The 25,477-nt window shown below is 40.2% G+C and overlaps 1 protein-coding gene across 1 annotated transcript; it reads right to left on the bottom strand.

Annotated features, from left to right (window-relative positions):
* Positions 1 to 19,635: 19,635 nt before the first annotated feature.
* LOC107790437 (phytosulfokine receptor 2-like) lies at positions 19,636 to 23,798 on the bottom strand. Its single transcript, XM_016612367.2, has 2 exons — positions 23,354 to 23,798; positions 19,636 to 23,048 (listed from the first exon to the last, which is right to left on the bottom strand). The coding sequence occupies exon 2, from the start codon at positions 22,885 to 22,887 to the stop codon at positions 19,765 to 19,767; it is 3,123 nt and encodes a 1,040-aa protein (XP_016467853.1). The 5' UTR covers positions 22,888 to 23,048; positions 23,354 to 23,798; the 3' UTR covers positions 19,636 to 19,764.
* Positions 23,799 to 25,477: the final 1,679 nt, after the last annotated feature.

The following is a 25,477-nucleotide window of genomic DNA, read 5'->3' as shown; positions in this document are numbered from 1 at the left end:
CAAATGTGGTCCCAACCCATTCACGAACAGGTGCACCCTATCGCTTATCTCGGCCACCATATGGGGGGGCATACCTTGCTAAAGAATCAAACTGCATATTATACTCTCGTACACTCATATTACCTTGTCGAAGGTTCAAGAACTTATCAGCTCTATCTTGTCGTATCTCAACTGACAAGTAGTGACGAAGAAAGGCCTAAGAAAATTCATTCCACATAGTTGGAGGAGCATTCGTACCGCTAGATCTTTCCCAACTATCATACTAGAAAATAGCTAAATCCCGTAACGGATAATAAGCCAACTTTACTACCTCAGTATTACTAGCGTGCATAACCCTCAGTGTACGATAAACCAGATCAATAAAAGTCTGTAGGTCCTCCTTGGGGTCTGATTCTGTAAACACTTGAGGGTCTATATTAATAAAATCACGAACTCTCGCACTAACTGGTTTATCAGCAGCAACAGTATTCTGCCTTTAAGCCTGAGCAACTACCAATTTAGTCAACAACTGCACCGCACTATACATATCGTGGTCTGTAGTGCCAGTTGGAGGAACTGGAGGTACTGGGTCCCTCCTAATATCCTCTGGAGAACACGGAGTAGATGATGTATGAGACAACATCTCACTCTGAGCCTCACTTTGGCCTACTCTGGCTGGAGGCACCTAATTGGTACCCTCCCCCGCAGCTGTATCAAGCCGTTTACTAATCGTTTGCTTCCTAGTCGAAGGCATCGCTAAAAGAAAACAAGGTGAATATTAGATATGAACACTTACGACTCAACTCTATGCACGATGTAGATTCGGGAAGAAGTTAACAACCATAGATGTCATGTAGCTTCCTAATTATAAATGTGGCGTGCTACACATCCATAATCAAGACTCTACTAGACACGTCTCATAGAAAACCCCTAGGAAAGACTTGCTCTGATACCAACTTTGTCACGACCCAAACTAGAGGGCCATGATTGGCACCCGGGCCATACCTGCCGAGCACCAATGTACATTTCATCTTACCTTTCTTATTATCTATAAGGACCGACGAGATCAACATAAATGGTAGACATGAATCATGAACAACCAACAATGACAGATAATGGCATGAACATACATAACATGGGCCGACAAGGCTGTCATGAAGCTATATATAAGGTACGAGCTGACAAGCTGCCATGAGTGACTATACAACAAAAATCAGCCGACAAAACAATCCAAACTATACATGAGTCGACACCTGTCTATGAGCCTCTATAGGAACATAAGTACTGCAACAATGCCAGAACAGGGCCTTGACATACCCATAATGTCTATAACAAAAGTGCATACCAAGACCACGGTAATTCCCAAGAAGGGATCTCGCCAATAACCGTTGAATTGGGCAACCTACTGTGGTGGGGGAGCTTCGTCTACCTGTTTATCAGGACCTGCAGCACGACATACAATGTCCACAACTAAAAGGGACGTCAGTACGAATAAAGTACTTAGTATGTAAGGTAGGAAAGCATAAATAAGAATAGTAATGTATACAGGGATAAAGAATATACAACCTCTAACATCTGAGTACTTCTGAGGGATACTGACGTAAAATGGATGATACATATATAAACTTTTAAAAACATATGCCTCTGGGGACATCATCATCATCATATCGTACACGGTAATCATAAGGCTCGATCGAATCATACCCGGTCACATGGAGCTCGATAAAACCCAAAGAATTAGTGGTTGCACAATAGGTGTCATACCCGGTCGACTATAACACGGCTTGGTAGAGTAAAATAGATACATATATATAATGCATGTTGGACTCATTGGAATCACATTTTGAACCTTTCGGAGTGACGTAAGGTCGGTATCCTCTGTACACGTTATTAGAACTAACTCTTCATCATGAATCTTATAAGAATTAGGGAGTACCAACAACTTTGATACATAAGAATAAGAGAAGCAACATCATCATCATTTGTTCCATAAGAAGGGAAACAATGTAAGTACTGTTAGCTTCTAAGAGTGTAGTATCTTTGGAAGTTCGTTCATTACATTATATACAATCGGAGTCTTGCAGAAGAAGGAAGGGGATAGCCTTACATGCCTTGTATATAATGCCCAACCTCAAGCTATGCAAATGTCACGTCTCCTTAGTCTACAATAAGAGAAATGATACTATTATTATTGTTTATATGTCGTAACTATTATATATCGACCGTGACCTATTTTACGATGAAATGGACAGCATATCCCCTATTTTATATGACTTCCCACAAGTTAAAAAAATCAACAAACATCCCAAACATTATCAATAATTGTTGCGACCAAAACACTCACGCAAGTGCACGTGATCTTCAAGTAATAGAGTAGTGAGTAGAGTATCGTTCTCACGAAGACTTATGATTAACTGTTGACTGATTCAAACCCAATTTCTTTATCTACCCAAGAGATTGTTCACTAAAGAGAGATGTAATTATTTTACTACTTAAACTATAAATAATTAATCTAACTAACGCAAGTACCCAAACGAATAGCAATTACAAGTAACAAACAGTAGGAGAAGATATTCCAGGGTCACGGGCATAGTCAACAATCGTGTTGTGTTCTTGGCTCAAAATGACTAATCAATTTATCTGGGTTATTGATTGACAGGGTTGATATTACTCATAAGAATCTGTCGAGTTCTTACTCGCCTATTCAAGTCAACTCAACGCCTATATGTGTATGGTATTAAAATTAACAAGAACGCATTTACAATTCCTGTATTTCAACCAAGCAAGGCAATTGGGTATATGTCTATCCCAATTGCAAATCCGTTCCCCGAGGCCCGGGTTTAAGAACTTGCTCTATTTAATTTTATATGCAATCTAAAGTTCCCACTTGCGAGTTCAATTAAAGATTCGTAGATAGTATTTCACTGTTAGCTACTCAGCAAAATAATTAACCGCAGAATTAAATAAACAACACAATATGATAAACCAGCTTTGTAGAATTAAACTTCAAACAACAACATTCATGTTTTACCCATGACCCCAGAACAATGGGTTTTAGCCACTCATACTAGTGTTCATCATAAATAAGTTCAATTTCATCACAAAACAGCAAAAACAAGAGAAGAAAAGAAGAACTTGATGGTAAAAGCTCCTTCTTGCCTCTTGCCTCTCTATTTCCTCCACTAAACTATGAAAAACTTCCTTTCTTTAACCTTGGGCGAGCTTGACTTTATATAGGTTAAGTGGGTTTCCCTCCAGATTTCCAATTTTACCCCTAAATAACGTTTTTTCGGACCGGACACGCGCGAGCTCGCGCATTTCTTCGTGCATGATTCTGCCTTGGACTTTCTTACGTGCGAACTACTGCGCGACTTCACGCATTTCTTCGCGCACCTGGAGCTTGATTTCGTCCATTTATTTGTCTCGTCCTTGCGCGCACTCGACTCTGAGGGGTTGTTCTTGCTCATAAATCATTCCAATATCCTCTTGAAATCATCATATAGGCTCCTCATCCTGCAATGTATACATATCAAAATTAGAGCCAATTTTCCATCAATTAACCATAAGATGTCATTGGAATATAATCAAGCGGAAGCATAAACAATATCTAAATCACCTAGATTTCGCCTATTATCAACACCCCACACTTAAGTCATTGCTAGTCCTCGAGCAATCAACTATACTCTCTAGAGAATCCTTCACTCAACCATTTCTCTTAACGCATTTCACCTAGAACAATGTACATGTATTACGCCTAGCAGTGAACAATCCTAGACTCAAAGTCGACTCTCAAGTGCCATGCAATATTCACACTTCCTCAAAGTACTCTACATAGAAGTCAAGACTTGCTTTTCTGTCACGAATCATATGCCCTCACAATTACATCAACAAAAAAAACTGAGTTCAATCCGCCACATTCAATCCAAATACTCACATATATCAAGGAAATCACTCACTCTCACAAAAGAGGTCACATGCATGCAATTGGTACCATAAGCTTGCCCTTAATGTAAATCTCTACTAATGTAGGCTATCTCGATCCAAAATCAATTAGGACTTTTTATGGTTGTAATGTGGGCTAAGGGACGGGTAGGATGTATTTAGGAATAGTGACTCAACCCCTAAGCACTTTAACACATCACATGAGCAATTTTTAGCGCAAATTCTTCAACCCACTTCTTATTCACACACAGTATCATCCCACAAATATTCTCTTCTTCTTTAAGCACTGTATTAATTCATTCCCACTAGGTGTAACAAGACACAATGTAATCATCTCTTCTTTTTTTTGATAAGTTTGTTCTTCTTGTCACTCAATTTCTGCTAGTGGTGTATTCGTTTACAACATAAGTGCACTTTCCACCCTTTTATTGGTTCCACTCAAAAGCCACCCCACACTTATTTCCTTCTTCTTTCTTTTAGCGCTTCTCTCATAATTAAAGTGTTTAAGAGGTAAAAGGATTAAAACAATGTCAATTAAGAACAAACGGGCATAGACTTGTAATGCGGGTGCCAAACAAAAGTCTACATGCTCAAAAGGGTTAACTAGGGACAAATTTTATTTGTAATAAGCAATTAAGCTAAAAAAAAGGTCAAAGAAAGCCTAACATCATTTTTTTAAACCGAGCATCACCTCAAATTTCGCTTCAACTCACATACCGGGCAAGTTCTAGACATAAGTACACTACATGGAATACACAAATACTCACCACACATGGCATATGACTCATTCAGATCAGCTCATCAAGACGCTCCATTACGAGCATTCAATTCGGTAACAAACATACAAATTAAGGCACTTTCAGTGAGATTCAACAATTAGGACTAAGCGTTACACTCTAGGGTCTATTGTGTTCAGGTGCGTCAACGCTATGGGTTCTCTTTCAATTTTTATAGCTCGTAGCCCATTACCCTAATCTACAAATCAAAAAGAAAACAAAAATAAAAACTACCTATGCCCGGTTCAAGCTAAACCTTTGGAAAAGAACCGCGGCTTAAAGAAAAACCAAGGGGGAATTTCTACACTACCTAAGAAAAAAAATCTTTTTGTTGTTTTCTCTAGACTCACTTCCCTCAAGAAAATCGTCTAAAAGATCCGTCATTAGGAATAGCCTACAATTTTTTTTTCCGACTTAGTCTCTCAAGAACCCTGTCGAAAGGGATCCGTCGTCGTGCCGATCCATTTATCTAAAAACAACTCCTGCTTAACAAAAACTATCAAGTCAACATGAAACAAACAAAACAACCCGGCAATTTGTACAACTACATACAACATTCACTGAAGGAATCCCCCACCCCACACTTAAGAAAGAAGACATGTCCCCATGGCTTAAAATTTAAAGGAGCAGTGAGGTGAAGACACTTCCATGAAGCTTCACTCTTGATCGGAAACGATTTCGGGGTTCACGTTGCACGCACGCCCCAAAGCTCACATCCAACCCATGAACTTCTTTTCCGACTTGACTTGTCGGTCAGCTATCACGTCCACGCGAGTGCCCAAATCATTCATGGAGGTGCGTAGACCAGCCACCTCCTGCTCCAATATGGTGTGCCAGGACACTCTGGCAGTTCCTGAAGAGGACGATGCTCGTGACAGTACTGCAGGTGTTGCGCTGGGTGCATGGGCCTGCGCTTCGCTCTCCACATCCATTTACTCTTCCTCCTCCAATGCATCAGAACCACTCTCATCCTCTCCACCTGCCGTTGCTGCTGAGGCTGCCCCCGTGGTGTTCGTGCCAGGTCGGATCTTGTGGCTTTTTCTTAGTAGCCCATCCACACGAGTATTTTCAGGCACCTGCACATTCCTGCAAAGCTTAGTCACTAAAGATGGGAAAAAGAAGCCATACTGGCATTGGGGGCATCGGATAAACATCTCGTTGTGGATCACTTTGGCCATGTCAAAGGGAAGAGCCTTAATGAAACACCAAATTAATGCAGCCCGGGGTCCATTCACCTCCGTAATATTTGTAGAGGGAATAAGGCGACTGTTAATCAAATACAGCCAGCTCTTCGCCTCTGGAGTTAAGACGGATGAGTGGAACTTCTCTCCATGTTCCAGCCACTCTACCATTTTTCCTGGTGCGCAAATTTCATCAAAGAAGCGCTCCCACTTGGCATCGGTTGGATTTCGCCCATATTCATAAAAGTCAGTATTCTCAGGCAGAGGGTCAGGCAATTGATAAGCTATGTGTATCGCCTCAATGGAGGCATCCACCGCCTTACGGCGCACTGTGACCACATGGTTGACATGCTCTGGTAGATTAGCATAGAATTCGCGTACAACCATTACATTAGCCTCCCCTGGCTCGTCAATGAAGGCCTGCAAACCCCGCTCTATCAACTCATTGTACATGTGGGGGCACCGTTCCTTGACCTTTTTGATGTTGATGCCCCTCTCTGGAATTGGCTTCTTGGCAGCCTTCTCTCTAAAACGGGTCTGAGCCTCAGGGGAGACAAATTTGTTGTTGTCATAGAGACGTGCAGGAGCTGCCCTTTGGCGGCTTGAGGATGGACCCGTGGCTTGGCGCTTTTTCGATGGTGCCATAATACCTGCAAAACGTGGACACATTAGCTCAGCCCAACAAAAATTGTGTGATTTAATGCAGTTACTCAGAATTCACACGCAAAATTGGTCACAACTACACATGCTCATTGAGGCCTTTCCACAAACACCTTGTGGGCATTAGGCTCTCACAGCTCTTTTCTAAGGGTCTTGCAACAAGGGCCTCCCACAAAATCTCATCCATAACCCAAATCAAGTACTACCCACCCCACACTTACAACAAACTAACCCCACAACATATTTCACCAAGTTTGAACACCAAATCACAAAACACACCTACACTAATGGCATAAGATACAACATAAAAAATCTGAAAGTAGAAATATAAGAAGAAAGAAAACTACAACTAGGGCTCATACCTTGTTGAAAATCGTGAGAGAGGGGGATGATGCTAGTGATTTTTGGGAAGAGAATCGTGAGAGAGGGTGATGGGGGCAGGGGTGCTGGAATTTGGTGTTTTTGAAGGAGTTGGGAGATTTTGGAAGAGGGGATATGGGTTTTGTTTAATAGAGGGGGGGAGGGGGTAAATGTGTCTAAACAAACAACCTATTAAACTACAAAAATTAAAAAATTAAAAAGAAAAACTAGAACTAAAGAGAAAAACAAAACACCTGAAAAGTTCCAGGCAGAATGTTCTGCCCAGGCGCGCGAACATATGCGCGATGTTTGGAGCTCGCGCGTTGCGTCGCGCGGTTCTGTTGAGTTCCAGGCAAAAAGGTCCGCAAACTTGTGCGCGAAGTTTTGGAGTTCGCGCGTTTCTTCGCGTGGTTCCGTTGAGTTCCAGGCAGAAAGGTTCGCCCAGGCGCGCGAACATACCCGCGAAGTGGGCGCGAAGTCGCGCTCGGGCGTTTATTTTTGCATTTATTGTCACCTGTTTTGCTCCTGGTTGATGGTCCTTTCACCCGCCCTTCGTCGCCTGCATTTGTTAGTAAGTTAAAGCTCAAAATCAAACACTACTACTATCGTTGGGTTGCCTCCCAACTAGCGCCTTATTTAACGTCATGGCCTTATTTTGAGGGAGCTTATTTTGGACCCTTGAAGTGCACTCCTCAGTAAGTGCCACAGTCTCAAATTCAGTTAGTCTTCTCTTATGAGCTACTATATCTTTTATGTATTTAGCATACTTTGGAATTTCACGAAGCACATCAACAAGTGGGATATTCAATTGAACCTGGCTCAACATAGAGAGGAATTTTGTGATCATGCGATCATCATTCTTTTTCTGCAATCTCTAGGGAAAAGGGGGTGGTGGTCTTGGGGCCTCCATGGGCTCTGAAATTTCAGCAGCATTCTTTTGCTCTTGAGTCACTTTAGGGATCAACTCTCCATCAGGTATGGGCTTGTCTTTCTTTTTCTTTGGCACTTCCTCTAGCTCCCCCCCCCCCCCGTTTCTAAGTGTAACTGCATTCACTTGAGGGTTCTTTTTTGTATCACTAGGGAGGGCTCTTGCAGGTCTAGTGTTTTGATTTGTTGCTAACTGTCCCATTTGCCTTTCAAGATTTCTGAAGTCGGTCCTGAGTTGCTGATTGTCAATCAACAACTTCTTTAGCAGATCATTGGTACTTTCTTCCATTTGTTGGGGTGGTCTCTGAGGCTGATTGAAATTCCCTTGGGGTCTATGCTGATTCTGATTCTACTGATTTCCACCCCATGAGAAGTTGGGATGATTCCTTCAATTTGGATTGTAAGAATTCCCGTATTGTGCATGCTGATTCGGCGGACCTCTGTTCTGTTGCCCCACATAATAGATAGATTCTGGATTCGTGGGGCACATATCACTCATATGACTGTCGCCACAGAGTTCGCAGCAAATAGTCATCTGTTGTACATGTTGCATTGTCTGTGGTTGCTGCATTGTCATCCTAGTCATCTGATTGGCCAGCTTTGCAATATCGGCTCTCATGGCTGACACTTCGTCTAACTCAAGTAACCCAGCTGATTTTTGCTTAACTGCCTTTCGTGAATCACCCTCACCTTGCCAGTTATTATCATTAGCAGTGAAGTTATTCAGCAAGATTTGGATTTCACTGTACGGTCTGGCCATGCAACTACCCCCACAAGCGGAATCAAGATTCATCTTTGAAGCATCATATAACCCATCTACAAAAGTGTGACCCAATACCTCGTCCGTCTGGCAATGATGAGGACAGTCTCTGAGCATCTTCTTGTACCTTTCCCATGCTTGACGCAATGTCTCGCCCGCTCGTTGTTCAAACCCAAGAATTTGACTCCTCAATACCTTTGTTTTCTTAGTGGGGAAAAACTTGATTAAGAATTTCCTCGCCAGATCATCCCAGGTGCGGATTGAATTTGCTGTCTCTTTATTCAACCACTCCTTAGCTTCCCCAATCAGTGAAAAGGGGAAAAGTGTCAGCCTGACAGAGTCCTTGGAAACGTTCGGATAGTTGTAGGTATCCGTAATTTCCAAGAAATTTTGAATGTGCCTCTGCGGGTATTCATGAGGTAAACCCACAAACAGCCCTGTGGATTGGATCAGCTGCACCATGTATTGTTTCATCTCAAAGTGCCCAGTGATGTCAGGCTTCACAATAGCCTGAGTCATATTAGCCAGACGGGGCCTTGCGGCTTCAATCACCGCGCGTTCCTCATTACCTGCCATCTCAATTGGCTGTGGTTGATCGCTGTCCAACTCTCTTTCAATTCTGGTTCTCGCGTCCACCTCCCTCCTCAATCTGTGAAGTGTTCGATCAATTTCGGGATCGAGAGGAAGGAAATTGTTTGCGCTTCTACTTCTTCGCATTCAATAGAAACTCCTGTATTAGCACAAACAAAGTGAACTAAAAGTTAAAACTCGAATAAATAAGTATTAAAAGCTCAATTTAGTCAAGTAGCTAATTTCTAAGTCCCCGGCAACGGCGCCAATAACTTGTTGCGACCAAAATACTCACGCAAGTACACGTGATCGTCAAGTAATAGAGTAGTGAGTAGAGTATCATTCCCACGAAGACATATGATTAACTGTTGACTGATTCAAACCCAATTTCTTTATCTACCCAAGAGATTGTTCACTAAAGAGAGATGTAATTATTTTACTACTTAAACTATAAAGAATTAATCTAACTAACGCAAGTACCCAAACGAATAGCAATTACGAGTAACAAACAGTATGAGAAGATATTCCAGGGTCACGGGCATAGTCAACAATCGTGTTGTGTTCTTGGCTCAAAATGACTAATCAATTTATCTGGGTTATTGATTGACAGGGTTGATATTACTCATAAGAATCTGTCGAGTTCTTACTCGCCTATTCAAGTCAAGTCAACGCCTATATGTCTATGGTATTAAAATTAACAAGAACGCATTTACAATTCCTGTATTTCAACCAAGCAAGGCAATTGGGTATATGTCTATCCCAATTGCAAATCCGTTCCCCGAGGCCCGGGTTCAAGAACTTGCTCTATTTAATTCTATATGCAATCTAAAGTTACCACTTTCGAGTTCAACTAAAGATTCGTAGATAGTATTTCATTGTTAGCTACTCAGCAAAATAATTAACCGCAGAAAATAAACAACCCAATATGATAAACCAACTTTGTAGAATTAAACTTCAAACAACAACATTCATGTTTCACCCATGATCCCAGAACAATGGGTTTTAGCCACTCATACTAGTGTTCATCATAAATAAGTTCAATTTCATCACAAAACAGCAAAAACAAGAGAAGAAAAGAAGAACTTGATGGTCAAAACTCCTCCTTGCCTCTTGCCTCTCTATTTCTTCCACTAAACTATGAAAGACTTGATACTTTAACCTTGGGCGAGCTTGACTTTATATAGATTAAGTGGGTTTCCGTCCAGATTTCCAATTTTACCCCTAAATAACGTTTTTCCGGACCAGACACGCGCGAGCTCGCGCATAACTTCGCGCGTTTATTCGCGCATGATTCTTCCTTGGCCTTTCTTACGCGCGAACTACTACGCGACTTCGCGCATTTCTTTGTGCACCTGGAGCTTGATTTCGTCCATTTTTTCGTCTCGTCCTTGCGCGCACTCGACTCCGAGGGGTTGTTCTTGCTCATAAATCATTCCAATTTCCTCTTGAAAGCATCATATAGGCTCCTCATCCTGCAATGTATACATATCACAATTAGAGCCTATTTTTCATCAATTAACCATAATATGTCATTGGAATATAATCAAGCGGAAGCATAAACAATAGCTAAATCACCTAGATTTCACCTATTGTCAATAATAATCAAAATAAGCCTCCCAAAACAGTTCACTTACCAACAACATTATTAACAAGCCTTTTGATAGATATCTCAGAAGTTCTAGCTTCAACGACTTAGCCGTAACTTGGATAATCTTAAATACATGTAGAGTAAGAGGTTACTTAACTTTAAACAGATAGAAAAACTCCAATTTGACCGTACTTCACCATGAAATATCCTTCCAATGATGCCACATGAACAAGGAAGTGAAACTAGCAATCAATTCGGGTTTTTCAGCATTAGAATCACTTTGGAAGACTTGAAATTACCTAGGGTTGACATTAAAAACTTGAGAGAGTATTTTACAGAACTTATACCACTTAAAACACCTTCCACGTGAGCTGGAACCACACAAAAATCAGCAACAAGAAGAAGAACAATAAACTTACTAGCGCCACAGGATTCTCGACACTTGATTTGTGTTGTTTTCCCTTTGTTTGGGTCTTGGATCATGAGAGAATATTGAGAGAGAGGTTTTAGGTATCTAGGGCCTGAAGAGAGTGAAATATAATGAGTTAAAATGGGCTTAAGGTGTCTCATATATCTCAACCGCCTATGTGGGTCCCATAGAGAGGTGCTTGCGCAGTCTCGCAAAAATACGAATATCTCTCTACTCTGATGTTGTATCGATGAACGATTTAATGTTTTGGAAACTAGACTCATAGATATTCAATTTGGTGGGTAGATCACCCCGTAATTCCAAGTAAGCTAGGAGAAAAACTTAGTAACATTTGACCTAAAGTTTAAGTAAAATTATGAACGTAAGTTGCGACAACTTTTGTTGACTTTTGTTTCATAACTCGTTTGACTTCAATACTTATGATACGGATATTATATGATTAAAATACCTTAAAACACAATCTCCTGAGAGTATTAAGCTACTCTAATTTTACTCGAAAATATGGGTTACAACATCCTTGATTCGTTTAACTTCTAATATTTGTTAACCACTCTTATACACCATTGTATCGTTTAAAACCAATAGGATTAACTTCTTATCATCTCAAAGATAATCTCTTCTTGGACTTACATCGACTAACTTACGCGTGATCTAACGTACGCGAACATGGGTTGTAACATTCAGAGGGAGCCATTTCATTCAACAACAAAGATGTCGAGGGCATCGCACAATCTCACAATGACGCACTGGTAATATAGTTACTTACCAATAAATCTCGGATTAAACTTATGTTGATTAATCCAGGTAGCTCTACCAACATCATCAGATAAAGGGTCGTAGAGCAATTAGGGTTATAGGATCAAATCATACCAATAGTCCGGGTATTGAACGGATTCAACATGGCATGCGAGACCACGAAAGGAGAGATAAATTTGCTCGTAAACACTACCGGAACAATCCAAGAAATGAAGTCCTACATGATCGAATAGGATATGAGATACAACGCTCTGTTCGAAAGGCCATGGGTCCACAACATGAGAGAGGTACCTTCGACCTTGCACTAGGCGCTAAAATTTCCCACACCAGAGGGAGTTAAAACGATTTACGGAGGACAGCTGACTGCAAGGGAAATATTTGTTGTCGACAAAATGATCCTGGAGCTCATGATTTCAACATCGAGGAGCAAGAAACCGACCAAATAAGAAGAGATTAAATAGCAATCACTGATACCGGTCTTAGCCGAATCGGAGAAACAAGAAGAACAAGGAGTAGAAGATGAGGACGATTACGACATCCCGAGGTCATTCATAGCTCCTTATGACACCGAGTCACCAAATCAATGGTTGAAGAGTTGGAGCAAGTCATATTAATCGAGCAGCTACTGGATTGAAAGGTATACCTGGCACGTGGTTAACCCTCGAGCTCACGAGAAAACTTATTGATTTTCTTAATGCTAATGTCGATTGTTTTGCTTGGTCCCATCTTCACATGACAGGGATCCAACCGGAGGTAACCACTCACAAGCTGAGTTTGGACCCGAAGTTCCATCTGGTTCGACAGAAGAAGAGACCACAGTCCGAGGTCAAACACGCGTTCGTCAAGGATAAGCTATCCAAACTTCTAAAAATAGGATCCATCCGGGAAGTTAAATACCCGGATTGGTTAGCTAACATAGTGGTAGTACCTAAAAAGGGAAATAAATAAGGATGTGTGTGGATTATAAAGATTTAAATAAAGCATGCCCAAAGGACTATTTTTCTTTGCCTAACATCGATCGAATAATCGACGTGACGGCCGGACACGAGATACTTAGTTTTCTCGAAGCTTACTTTGGTGAAACCAAATTTGAATGGACCCGAACTACCAAGAAAAGACTTCTTTCATAACAAAGTTCGGCACCTACTGCTATAATGTAATGTCGTTTAGATTAAAGAACGCCAGTGCCACATACCAATGCCTAGTAAATCGGATGTTCGAAGAACAAATAGAAACATTAATGGAAGTTTATATTGATGATATGTTGGTCAAGTCCCTGCGAGTAGCTGACCATTTGAAATATTTGCAGGAAACCTTCAACATACTAAGGGAATACAACATGAAGCTAAATTCGAAAAAGTGCCCATTTGGGTTTGGATCGGGTAAATTCCTCTGGTTCATGGTATCTAACTGAGTGATAGAGATCAACCCCAAAAAAATAATATCAATAGAGGATATCACCGTAGTGGACAACATCAAGGCGGTCCAAAGACTGACTGACGTATAGCCACATTGGGCCGATTCATCTCAAGGTCGTTAGACAAGAGCCATCAGTTCTTCTCACTATTGAAAAAGAAGAACAATTTTTCATGGACTCCAGAATGTCGGCAAGCTTTGGATAAACTCAAACAATACCTATCGAGCTTCCCCTCTACTGCACACTCCGAAGGCAGACGAACAATTATACCTGTACTTGGCAATTTTTGAGGTGGCGGTAAGCGACGTCTTAGTCCGGGAGGAAGAAGGTATGCAATTTCCTATTTACTATGTTAGTATAACCCTAGGCGATGTCGAATCAAGGTATCCTCACCTAGAAAATTTAGCACTCACTTTGCTAAGCGATTTCAGGAAACTAAAATCGTACTTTCAATGCCACCACATATGTGTCGTAACCTCTTACCCACTGAGGAATATCATGCATAAGCCCAATATCTCGGGTCGGTTGTCTAAATGGAGCGTGGAGATTAGCGGGTACGATATCAAGTATCGACCCCGAATGACCATAAAATCTCAGATTTTGGCACACTTCGTGGCTGACTTTACGCCGACCTTAATACCCGAAGTCGAAAAGGAGTTACTGCTCACCTCGAGGGCTAATTCCTAAATATAGACCCTATTCATGGACGGTGCCTCCAAAGCTAAGTGGTCTGGGCTCGGTATCGTGTTAAAACCACATGTGGGGGGCATAATTAGGTAGTCTATTAGAATTGTAAAATTGACTAACAATGAAACCGAATATGAGGCCATGATTACAGGTCTAGAACTGGTTAAGAACCTCGGGGACGAAGTGATCGAAGCCAAATGTGACTCTCTCCTTGATGTAAATCAAGTTAATGAAACATTCAAAGTAAAGGAAGAGCAGATGCGAAGGTACTTGGACAAATTGTCGGTGACCCTGCACCAATTCAAGGAATGGACTTTGCAGCATGTACCTCGAGATCAAAATAGTGAGGCTGATGCACTGGCCAACTTGGGGTAGTGTATCGACTCCGATGAATCTGTTCGGGGGCAGTGGTACAACTGATGAATTTGGTGGTACAATAAGTCATGCCAAAGTAAACTCGACAAGTTTGACTTGGGATTGGAGGAACAGATACATAGACTACTTGAGGATAGGAAAATTGCCTTCGGATCCCAAGGAATCGAGAGCCCTGCATACTAAGGCTGCCAGATTTAGCTTAATCGAAGGGGCATTATTCAGGATATCCTTCTTCGGCCCACTGGCAAGATGTTTAAGGCCGGGAAAGACCGAATACGCCATGAGAGAAGCTCACAAGGGCACTTACGGGAATCATTTGGGGGCAAGATCCTTAGTTTGAAAGCTAATCCGAGCCAGCTACTACTGAATGAGATAGGAAAGGATGCAAAAGACTTCGTGCATAATTGTAACGAGTGCCAAAGACATGCCCCGATGATTCATCAACCGGGAGAAATGCTCTACCGGTCCTGTCCCATGGTCATTTATGAAATGGGAAATGGCATTGTATGTACCCTATTATGGGCCCCCGGTAAAGTTCAATTCATACTATTAATGGCCGATTATTTTTCCAAATGGGTTGAGGCTTAGGCGTTCAAGAAGGTTCAAGATAAAGAAGTCATCGACTTCATCTGGGATCACATAATTTGTCGATTTGGGATACCACCCGAGATCATTTGCAACAACGGAAAATAATTTGTCAACAGTAAGGTAAGTAAATTTTTTGAAGATCACAAAATCAAGAAGATATTTTCAGTGCCTTACCACCTTCGTGGGAACGAGCAAGTGGAATTGACGAACAAAATTATACTCCAAAAGCTAAAAAAAAAGGTTGACCGATTCGAAAGAAAAGTGGAAGGAAATCTTGCCCGAAGTCTTGTGGGCATACCGTACTACTTTCAAGTCAAGTACCTGGGCGACTCTGTTCTCTCTGGTCTACGGAGCGAAAGCCTTAATACTAGTGGAAGTAGGGAATCGAGTCTCAAGTTCCAGTATGCTATCGAATAGTCAAGCGGGGAGGCCATGACCACGAGCCTAGAATTATTTGATAAAAGACGGGAGGCCGCCTTGGTCCGGTTGTCCGCTAAGAAGTAACAAATAGGGAGATACTACAAATAAAGTACCAGCCTCTGGCATTTTCAAGTCAGGGACTTGGTGTTGAAGAAGGTTACACTACACACCAGGAACCCAAACAAAGGGAAACTGGGCTCGAATTGGGAAGGACCGTATTGAGTCATCGGAATAAGTGACAAAGGCTCATATAAACTCGAATCGAGACCAAGCAACTACAACATGGAACACTTAAAGTGGTACTGCTGCTAAAGTACAAACTTAATTCCTTTTTAATTTAGCTACTTTGCGGACTAAAGTATGCAAGTACTCGGCCAAGGGAGAATATGATTATTAGGTCTGAAAGCACGTGTTGTACTCTTTTTCCCTTGAACCAGTTTTGACCCGAAGCAGGTTTTTTGGCAAATTTATTAATGAGGTAATAGTAAAAAGTGCTATCTTAGTTTTGAAGACCGGACTTAAACCGGAATTGATGATCATTTGCACCGGATCAACAGTATCTGATCCCTCACAAAGTTCGGCCTCAAATACCAGGGGCCATCACCCCTAGGTTAGGATTCCTAGAAAGGAAAAAATTTTATATTTCAAAAGCCAAGGCTTGGTGATTAGAATTCATTTGTAAGGGCCAAATGATCATATGAAATGTTCCCATGTAGCCCACTCTAGCCACGGTACAAGGTCTATGAACCTCCAATCATGTACCCAACATATAAAGTAATGAAAGAAATCTTTTCTTCCCTTATACTTTATTACTGCGCATTTTACTTCTTCGATCCTAGATCCCAAAGCCCACGAGCTACCCCTACTTTGGGGACTGTCGTCCGATAAAATATTTAGATGACTCGGGCTATTGAATCCCGTAGGGACCAAAGTCTATTTAGGTAGTGCCCAAATACGAAAGGTTACGACGATCAGAAAAATGGCTTGGAGACGTCTGATGTTCGTACCTAAGGCCCTTCCATATAATCAAAACCTACTAAAATATTACCCTCAGCAAAAACATCGTCGTATATGACTAAAACACATAAGTGTCTTTGAGGCCTCTAGTTTTATTGAAGACTCGAAGCCACGAGTAATCTTGAGTTGCTATCGAAATTGAGGCTTATTCGGGCCTCCGAATAACGGAAACTATAGACTACATTTGACTTTATGCTAAGGCATTAAAAATGATACGTGAATACAAAAATTGCGAATAGATGCTGAAAGGTAAAACTACGGGGTTTCCAAAAGAGGAAGTTTTACATATTCCAAAAAATATTTACAAATTAAAGGAACGGTAATACGGCCTCGAAATAAACAAAAAGAAAATATACAAGGAACTAAGGCATCTACACCTAGTCCTCATCGGGGCTCGACTCGTCACTAGAACCCTCGGAACCTTCGGGACCCACAGGCTCATAGAGTTCCTTTACTTTGACCTCGAGTTTTTTGGCTTCTTCGATATCGGTCAACAGGTCGAAACCTTGAGCGTGAATCTCCTCGATGGTCTCTCTCCAGGATAACCGCTTCACATATTCGGTCTTCGTCTTTAAGCGGGCCTCGGCTACCTCTACATCAGCCTTATACTGGGCTAGCATTTCCTTAACCTCGAAGGAATCAATCGAAGTTGCCTCCAATATAGACCTCAGCGTAGTATATTCTTGGCCGAGAGCATCCCATTCCTTAATGGTTGATTTAAGCTGTGTCCGAAGTTTATCATTTATCCGAGACCACTTGTCGGCCTTGTCCTTTGCCACTCGGAGTTGGTCCTTGACCGATGCCAGCTCCTCTTTTATGTCCTCTTTCTCCGAAATCAGTAGATCCATCATGCCCTTCCACGCCTCGGTCGTGGCCTTGACCTCGTCCATCTCAGCCCGAAGCTGGACGATCAAATCAAACTTCTCTTGGACCTGTGAGGTTGCATTGTTAGTCATCAAGAGTATCTTCTCGTTTTTAGCCTCAAAATCATTACTTTCTTGACCAGATCGGCGTGCTCCCGTTTCACCGACGAGGCCTCCTTCTAAGCCTTTTCCAGCTTGGCCCGGAGAGTTGGGAGATCCTTAAGAGCCTCATCTTGTTCTCACTAAGAGCCATGTATATCTACTTCTTCCGGATCTGCTCTTTGGGCTCAAACTCGAGCTGACTAATTTCCAAACGAGACCGAAGGAAGCTTTCATGGTGAAGTACCGAAACCTAAAAAACAATGAGGCCAATAGAATATGTTGAGAAAAATATATGAAAGATACAAAGGATAAACGTTTTACCCAATTCAGGGACTACCCCGAAGATAATGACCTCGAGTTTATTATTTATGAATCAACCATCGATGAAGAAGAGCAGGAGACAACCGGGAAAGGTAACTAAAAGGATGATCCTCCTCTAGCTTAGCGACCAGAGAAGAGTCATTGGCATCACGAAGATGCCGTCCTATACTAAGTCCATGCTCGACGAGGATCAAGTCTATAAAGAGAAATCAAACGAAATGGAATTGGTCACAGTTGACGCCCTTAACATGTTCTTCGATGGCATGGACATGGCCGCGTTGGAGGACTTCTCCGGGCTTGGTCACCTAGAGGTCCCAAAAAAGGATGTGCCATCGGGAACGGGCAAGCCTCGAGCTTGAAACTAATAAAGAACTTCCCCACTCCGAGTGTGGACCCTGACTGTAAGAAAAGTCTTACTATCCTAGCAGAAGCTCGGGCACTAACCACTCCGGTAAACGTGGCCACTACCTTCGTTGCCTGTGACCAAGGAGGATCAGGCAGAGATGAACGAGGTAGGCACGTCGAGCCTCTTCAACGAGGTGCAACAGGCACCGACATTGGACAAGGTAAAGCGATGCGCCCCAGGCCGAATATAAGTTCTAGACATCGGGAGACACGATGAACGGTTATACATGGCGGATATAGGACAGTAATACTCGCCCTCAATCGGATATCACGACGAAGATCTCGCTCGATGTCGATTATGGATAAAACATTTCCGAAAAAGGAAGATTCTTACCTTTTTTAGACTTATACTAGGACTGAAACTCTCATATTATATAAATGGAAAGTTTTTCTTTAGTCTGACACATTGTAACACGCAATTTAAGGCAATAAAAATTTGTTTTTGTTCTCTAGCTACTGTGAATGTTTTATTCACTTGTTCTGTTCTTTATTCGCGGTTGGGCTTAAACCGAGGGTACAATCGAGGACGAGCTCATTATTCAATCTAAGATCAAGTCCTAATCTTAACATTATGAGTGGTTTGATCTTTAATTCATTTATCTATTATTTTTCATTATTTGTGTTGAATTAAATCACATATTCTTTAAACCGCATACAAATTTAATTGTTGCCCAATTTTGAGGTAAACAAGTTCATTTGCTTCAGCCTTATGGGTGAAGTTTTCTCGACACATTTGCTTCTGAACCATAACTAGTTATTTGGTGGAGTAAATAGGGGTATTATCATTTTTAGCCCGCACCAGAAACTATTTATATTTGTTAGCCGAAAAAGTATATAAAATTTGTATAATTTTGTATATAACATATAGAATGTGTATATATACAAAAAATATATAAATTTTATACATTTTTTCGACTATTATTTTTACATCGACTATACAGTATTATTTTTCCGAGTAAATATGCATTCAAATTGGTCTAAAAATCACCGTTATTAAAAAAGAAACAGCAAACCAAATAAACAAAGGTTTGGCCTATTTCACATCAAGAATCATCACTTGGCCTATCACTGATTAAAATCCAGCCAAGCCAATGATAGTGAAACCTTTAAACGTATGTGACATCTCAATCATCAACAACTTAAAGAATCTCAGTCCTTTGAGAAAAATCACTTTTGGATAGGCACGCATGCTTTTCTTGGCTTGATCGATCCTAGGAAAAAGAAATTATTAAATAAATTAAAGAAAATTAAACAAAGGTTTGGTCTATTTCACATCAAAAAGGTTATATAATCATTTGTATGGCTATATAACGCTTGTAGTGATCCTACAACTATAAGTGCAAACTGATGCACTGACTTTTCTAATCCTTATTTTTTTTAATATATAATGAAACTATATAACATGAATGTACTTGGTAAAGGACTTATGCCCAAGGTAAGCATATCTATTCTATACAAAAAGAACTGTCACTATCTCGTATTTTATGAAGGATATTGTGCATGAAACCAAGTGAACCAAAAAGCAATTTATCAATTTTATAACCAACTCTATAAAATTAGAATTTATGTTTGCTTTACATTGATATTTTTCACTTTGTAAGCAATATAAGCTAAGACAAGAAGGAAAAAGTATATGAATTTCATCTATCTTTTCCGGTTCCAATTGCCTCAAGCCATGAGACCACTTGATCAATCGAGGGCCTCTTCCGCGGATCACGGTCTATACATTTACAAGCTATACTTAGCACCTCCAAAAGCTGCTTCTCATTACTCGTGTCCCATATCGATGTATCGAATATTTCCTCCACCCTGTTCTCAGATTTCAGTTGATACATCCATGACACCAAATCCCTGCAACTTTTTCCCCTGCATACTTCCACGGGACGCTTGCCTGTCAAAAGCTCAAGAAGAACAACACCGAAGCTGTAAACATCGCCCCTAAAAGTAGCAGTTAATGTTTGACTATACTCGGGAGGAATGTATCCCAAGGTTCCGACCAGATCTGTCGTGACATGAGTATCATAAGGATGCAGCAACCTTGATAGTCCAAAATCAGCTAGATGCGCTTCAAATCTCTCATCCAAAAGAATGTTGCTGGTTTTAATGTCGCGATGGACTATATTTGGTTCCTTATGCAAATAGGCTAAACCACGAGCTGCTCCTTGTGCAATCTTTAACCTCACGTCCCATGTTAATGAGTTTCCGTCAACCCTTTCATGTAGCCAGTAGTCCAAGCTTCCGTTTTCCATGTAAGAATATATCAGCAACCTATCGTTCCCGTGCCGACAGTATCCTTGAAGGGATACAAGGTTTTTGTGCTGAGCTCTTGAGAGGGCTTCCACTTCAGCTTGGAATTCACGTTCCATCTGCCCGCAATCCCCAGAAAGCCTCTTGATCGCAGTTTTCATACCATTAGGTAGTTCCGCCTTGTAAACTAGACCAAATCCTCCGCATCCAACAATGTTTGACTGGTTGAAATTGTTTGTAGATTTTAGCAAGTCTGCAACAGTCAGTTCCTTGCAATCTGAATTCTGGAAAAGTACCAACTTCGACGGACCAAAAGCATCAGACAATCGGGACTGTCTGCTGATATCTTCCTCGAAATCCTCAATCTGGTGTCCAGCATCTCTTCTAGACATTTTAAGCAGGACTACTGCAAGAAGTAATGCAATTCCTATCCCTATGCTGATTGTAATTCCAAGAATTCCACTTTTGCCAAGCTTGTTACTAGAAGCAGGAGGAATAGCCGGTTGAACGCCCAAATTGCTGACAGTACAAGGAGAAATAATTTTTCCACAAAGTCCAGGATTACCTTCAAAGCTCGAGCTGGGAAAGCTGAAGAACTGACCACCAGTTGGAATTGCTCCCTGCAAATGATTATTAGCTACATTGAATCTTGAAAGGAATGTGAGCTTGTTGAAGGAAGAAGGAATTGATCCATGGAGATCATTAGAGGAAAGGTCCAAAACTTCAAGGTTCGCCATATCTGAAATTGAGCTAGGTATAGTCCCAGTAATGTTGTTCCTACTAAGATCCAAGACATGAAGTTGTTTCAGACGACCAATTTCAGGCCAGATTGTCCCGTTTAGTCTGTTATTACTCAAGTAGATAGATGGAGGGAAGCTTGAAGCCTGATTGTACTGCAGACCGCTACCGCTCTGATTCCTCTTGACAAACAACGGAATACCAGTTGGAGAATTCAGACTAGACGCATAGCTGTGTGGGGAAATGAGGCTCTTTAGACCAGTCAAACTTTTTGGGATTTCACCTGTGAGTGAATTGTTTGAGAAATCCAAGTAAAACAAATTTTCCATTTTGCCAATCCAAGGAGGAATATTGCCATCCAAATGATTCCACGACAAGTCAAGCACTTGCAATTTACTGCAGTTGTATAACCATGTCGGAATTTGCCCATCCAAACCGCAGTTCCCCAATGCAAATATCATCAGGTTCTCAAACCCGCTCACATTTTTAGGAATCTCTTCACCATGGAAGTTCCTGGTAAGAATAAGAGTCGAAAGATTTCTACAGTGCTGCAGAACAGATAGAGCTCCAGATAAATTGGAAAGGGTATTATTGGACAATGAGAGGAACACGAGAGATGAAAGGTTTGCATAATTCTTAGGAATTGGCCCGGTAAATTCGTTTTTGGCAAGACTCAAAATTTTCAACTCCTGACAACTGGAGAGCGAGACCGGAAGGTTACCTATGAAATGGTTAGTTGCAAGGTCAAGAGTACACAGACTTGTCAATCTAGTAAAATCAAGATCAACAGGACCAGACAAAGAATTATTCCTAAGATCAAGCACCTTAAGAACAGAAAGATGCGAAAGCGTAACCGGCAATGGCCCAGAAAACCTATTAGAATGTGCAGCAAACTGCTCTAACTGTGTCAAATTCCCAAAAACATTAGGAAGCAAACCATGAAAGCGGTTACCAGATAAAACTAAGGATTCCAGTTTGGAAAGCTTACTAAGCTGTGGGCTTAGCTGGCCAGAGAAATTATTGGCAGAGAGTGAAAGTTGCTCCAAAGATGTTATTGAATACAACGAGTCCGGAAGGCGACCACCGAGATTATTGTAATCCACATGCAGCTGTTGGAGTGAAGAACTACAAATTCCCAAGCCTCCAAGATCACCAGTGAGATGATTGAGTGATATATCCAAGACCCTAATCTTCTTGTTGAAGCAGCAAGTTTCAAACCTGAAACTACCAGTAAAAGAGTTGTTGCTTACATTCAATGCAACAAGGTTTGGGAATTCACCAAACTCACTGAAATTTCCAGTGAATGAATTGCTAGATATATTGAGAGACTGGATTGATTCCAATCCAACAAATGCCCTCAACACTGGTCCAAGTAAAACATTATGGCTCAAATCAAGAACTTCCAATTGCTTCAATTTGGAGAGGTCCAATGGCAATCCACCTTCTAGGTGATTATGCGAAAGATCGAGCAATTTCAACTGATCCAATTTCTCCAAGGACTGTGAAATCACACCTCTCAACCCTTTTCTTGACAATTTTAACATGATCACTCTAATTTGAGCAGAACCATTGCCACAGAAAACCCCATCCCATTTACAGCAACTGGATTCATGAAACCAAGCTGATAAAACAGACCCTTCTGTTAGGTTGCCAGCAAATTCCTTCAATGCCAATAAATCAATTGGATGACAGTTTTGAACTGGGGTTTCAAGACTCAAACATGTACAGAAAAGATAAGCCAAGAATACCCAATTCAGGAAACTCATTGCTGAATACATTAGAAGAAATTAAATATAAACGGCTCAAATCAAGATTCCCACCACCATTTATAACAAATTCCACAGCTCTCCACACGTAAAAACAGTTCCAAATGAAGAAAGTTTCCACCGTTAAACCCCAACTGAAGCAGTTAGCACCGAGAAATACCTTTTTCAGATCCCTAGCACCAAAAATCAAAATCAGATCCCAAGACTGAAAAATCAAGATTACTTAACCGTTACAGCAGGGCACCTTGTTATGTGAAAAGAAGAAGAAAGCCCCAGTTGCAGAAAACTTCAAACGCGCATCCCAAAACACCTCAAAAATCTCAAAGAAAAGGCCGACCAACTACTCGTAATTAAAGCAAGTCTCAGTACTAGTATATGAATTAATAAGAACCCTATACCCCAGATCAGAAATTAAATAAATAAATAGTTACAAAATTCAAAGCCTGGAACTAGAAGTAGATATAAATGAGGAAAGCACCTTCTTTAAGGTAAGATTTTTCAACGCCCCATCACTTGCAAGAGAAGCAAGAGTCCCACTTTCCACTGTAAACACGGCACCTCAACTCAACAAAATTTAATAAAATAATGTCAAGAGAGAGAGAGAGAGAGTGAGAATCTAATAAAGAAAAAGATAGAAGTACTAGTAGTACTGAAATGAAAGGGTGAGACGATTGTTGTTTAGCTGAAAAAGATTGAGATTTCAAATCAAAGGAACAGTTTTCTTAGATAGACAAAAGTAAAAGACTTAAGATTGTGGCAATTGACAATCAAGAAAAATACAAGGGGGGTGTCCCGTGTTTATATTTAAGGACAAAAACAAAAGAAACTGGTAGACTGATTTGAAAATGGTGACAACAGAGAGCTGACTTTCTTATTTAGGGGACGTATTTGTCTTTGCCAAAAAATTCACAGTTTCTCATCACAAAGTCAGACTTTGCTGTCAAAACACCCATTATTTGTCTCTATCTCCTACAGACTTGCTTACCACATTAATTTGGTGCGGTCTTTCGAGGACAGAAATTTCCTTCACCTTCCCACGTGCAGTATGGCGCGTGCATGACCTACGCTAAGTTTTTCTTTTTTGAACTTTACATAAATAGCCTGTCAGATTCACTATTTATTTTTTATAGCTGATATATATAAATTATACATATATTTCATGTTTCAATTTAGATGACACATTTTTTTTATTGCCAAAAAAATAATACATTTCTACAATTTAGAAGCTTTTATAATCTTACAAATATTATGGTCGCACAAAGCTTATACCCCTTAAACTTTTAAGATCACAATTTTCAAAAGTCTTTTTGTTTGTTAAACTCTGTGTTAAGTCAAACTGCCTTATATGTACGTTGATTATTTTTAGTTTAAGTTGTTGGGTGAACGAATATTTAATGTTTTTATTTTGGGGGTTTTTGTAGGTATTGATAACAAAAGATTAAGGAACTATTTGGTTCAAGGGATTAGATGCGTTATCCCTGTATAAATTTATTTGTGTTTGATAGAAAATATAAGCTAAAATTAATACTATTATTTTTATATTAGTATCTTAGTATAATTTAGCTAATCTGCAATTTTATCCGAAATCATTTTTTTTAGACCTAATGCTTCTAACTCTAATAATACTATGATGGAACTCATTGAAAGGTTTTTAAGACGCCAAAATAGGAATAAAATATTGTATTCGGTACTTTTGATAATTTGAGTTTCTGAACCGAATTCTTTCTGATTAAGAGTTCCTTATTAGCTGCTCTACAATAATTACAAGATTTTCTAAAGGAAATCAGGGTTTGCTTAGGCAGCAACTTGTTTGGTTCCGCACTCCCGCTTATGGGATCAATTAATACATTCTAAAAATAGATGAATTTACGAATTATTCTTTCATCTCAATCTTTTTATGTCTTTTAAATAGTTTAAAATTATTAATTATTGTAATTTATAGTATTTTTTTAAGTTCGATCATGTAATTTTTTTTCTTTTGAAAAACTTAAAGATTCTATATTCTGATACACGATTAAAATAAAAAAAATTGAATCTCAAAAACAAAAAGTGTCATATGAATTTAAATAGATAGAGTAATTGTTGCGGCCAAACGCACATGCAAGTATACGCGGTTATCAAGTAATAAAGTGATTAAAAGTCAGATGTCGAACCCACGAGGATTTGTGATTAACTATTAACTAAATTAGACTATCCTAATTATCTAAACAAGAATTAAACCCAAAAGTAGTGATGCTAAAGTAATTAAACTAAAAAGAAAATAACTAATGAACTTTAAATAGAGGAATAACATAATTTTATATTATCAATGTGATGAAAACGATCTAGGGTTATGGGCTACCTAACATTCCTATTGTATTCTTCAATTGAATTGACTAACTAATTTATCTAGCTTATTGGCTAACAGGGTTAATATTGCTCATAAGAATCTGTTGAGTTTTTACTCGTCTATTCAAGCTAACCTAACGCCTATATGTCTATGGAATTAGAGACTAACAAGAATGCATTTATAATTCCTGTAAATCAACCAAGTAAGGCAATTAGGTATGTCTATCCTAAACTGCTGAAGTTTTTATTTGTAACTGGTAAACTTTAGCTCTAG

The sequence above is a fragment of the Nicotiana tabacum genome, chromosome 10, assembly GCF_000715075.1.
Source record: "Nicotiana tabacum cultivar K326 chromosome 10, ASM71507v2, whole genome shotgun sequence".
Lineage (NCBI taxonomy): Eukaryota > Viridiplantae > Streptophyta > Magnoliopsida > Solanales > Solanaceae > Nicotiana > Nicotiana tabacum.
This window is presented reverse-complemented; position numbering and strand designations above follow the sequence as displayed.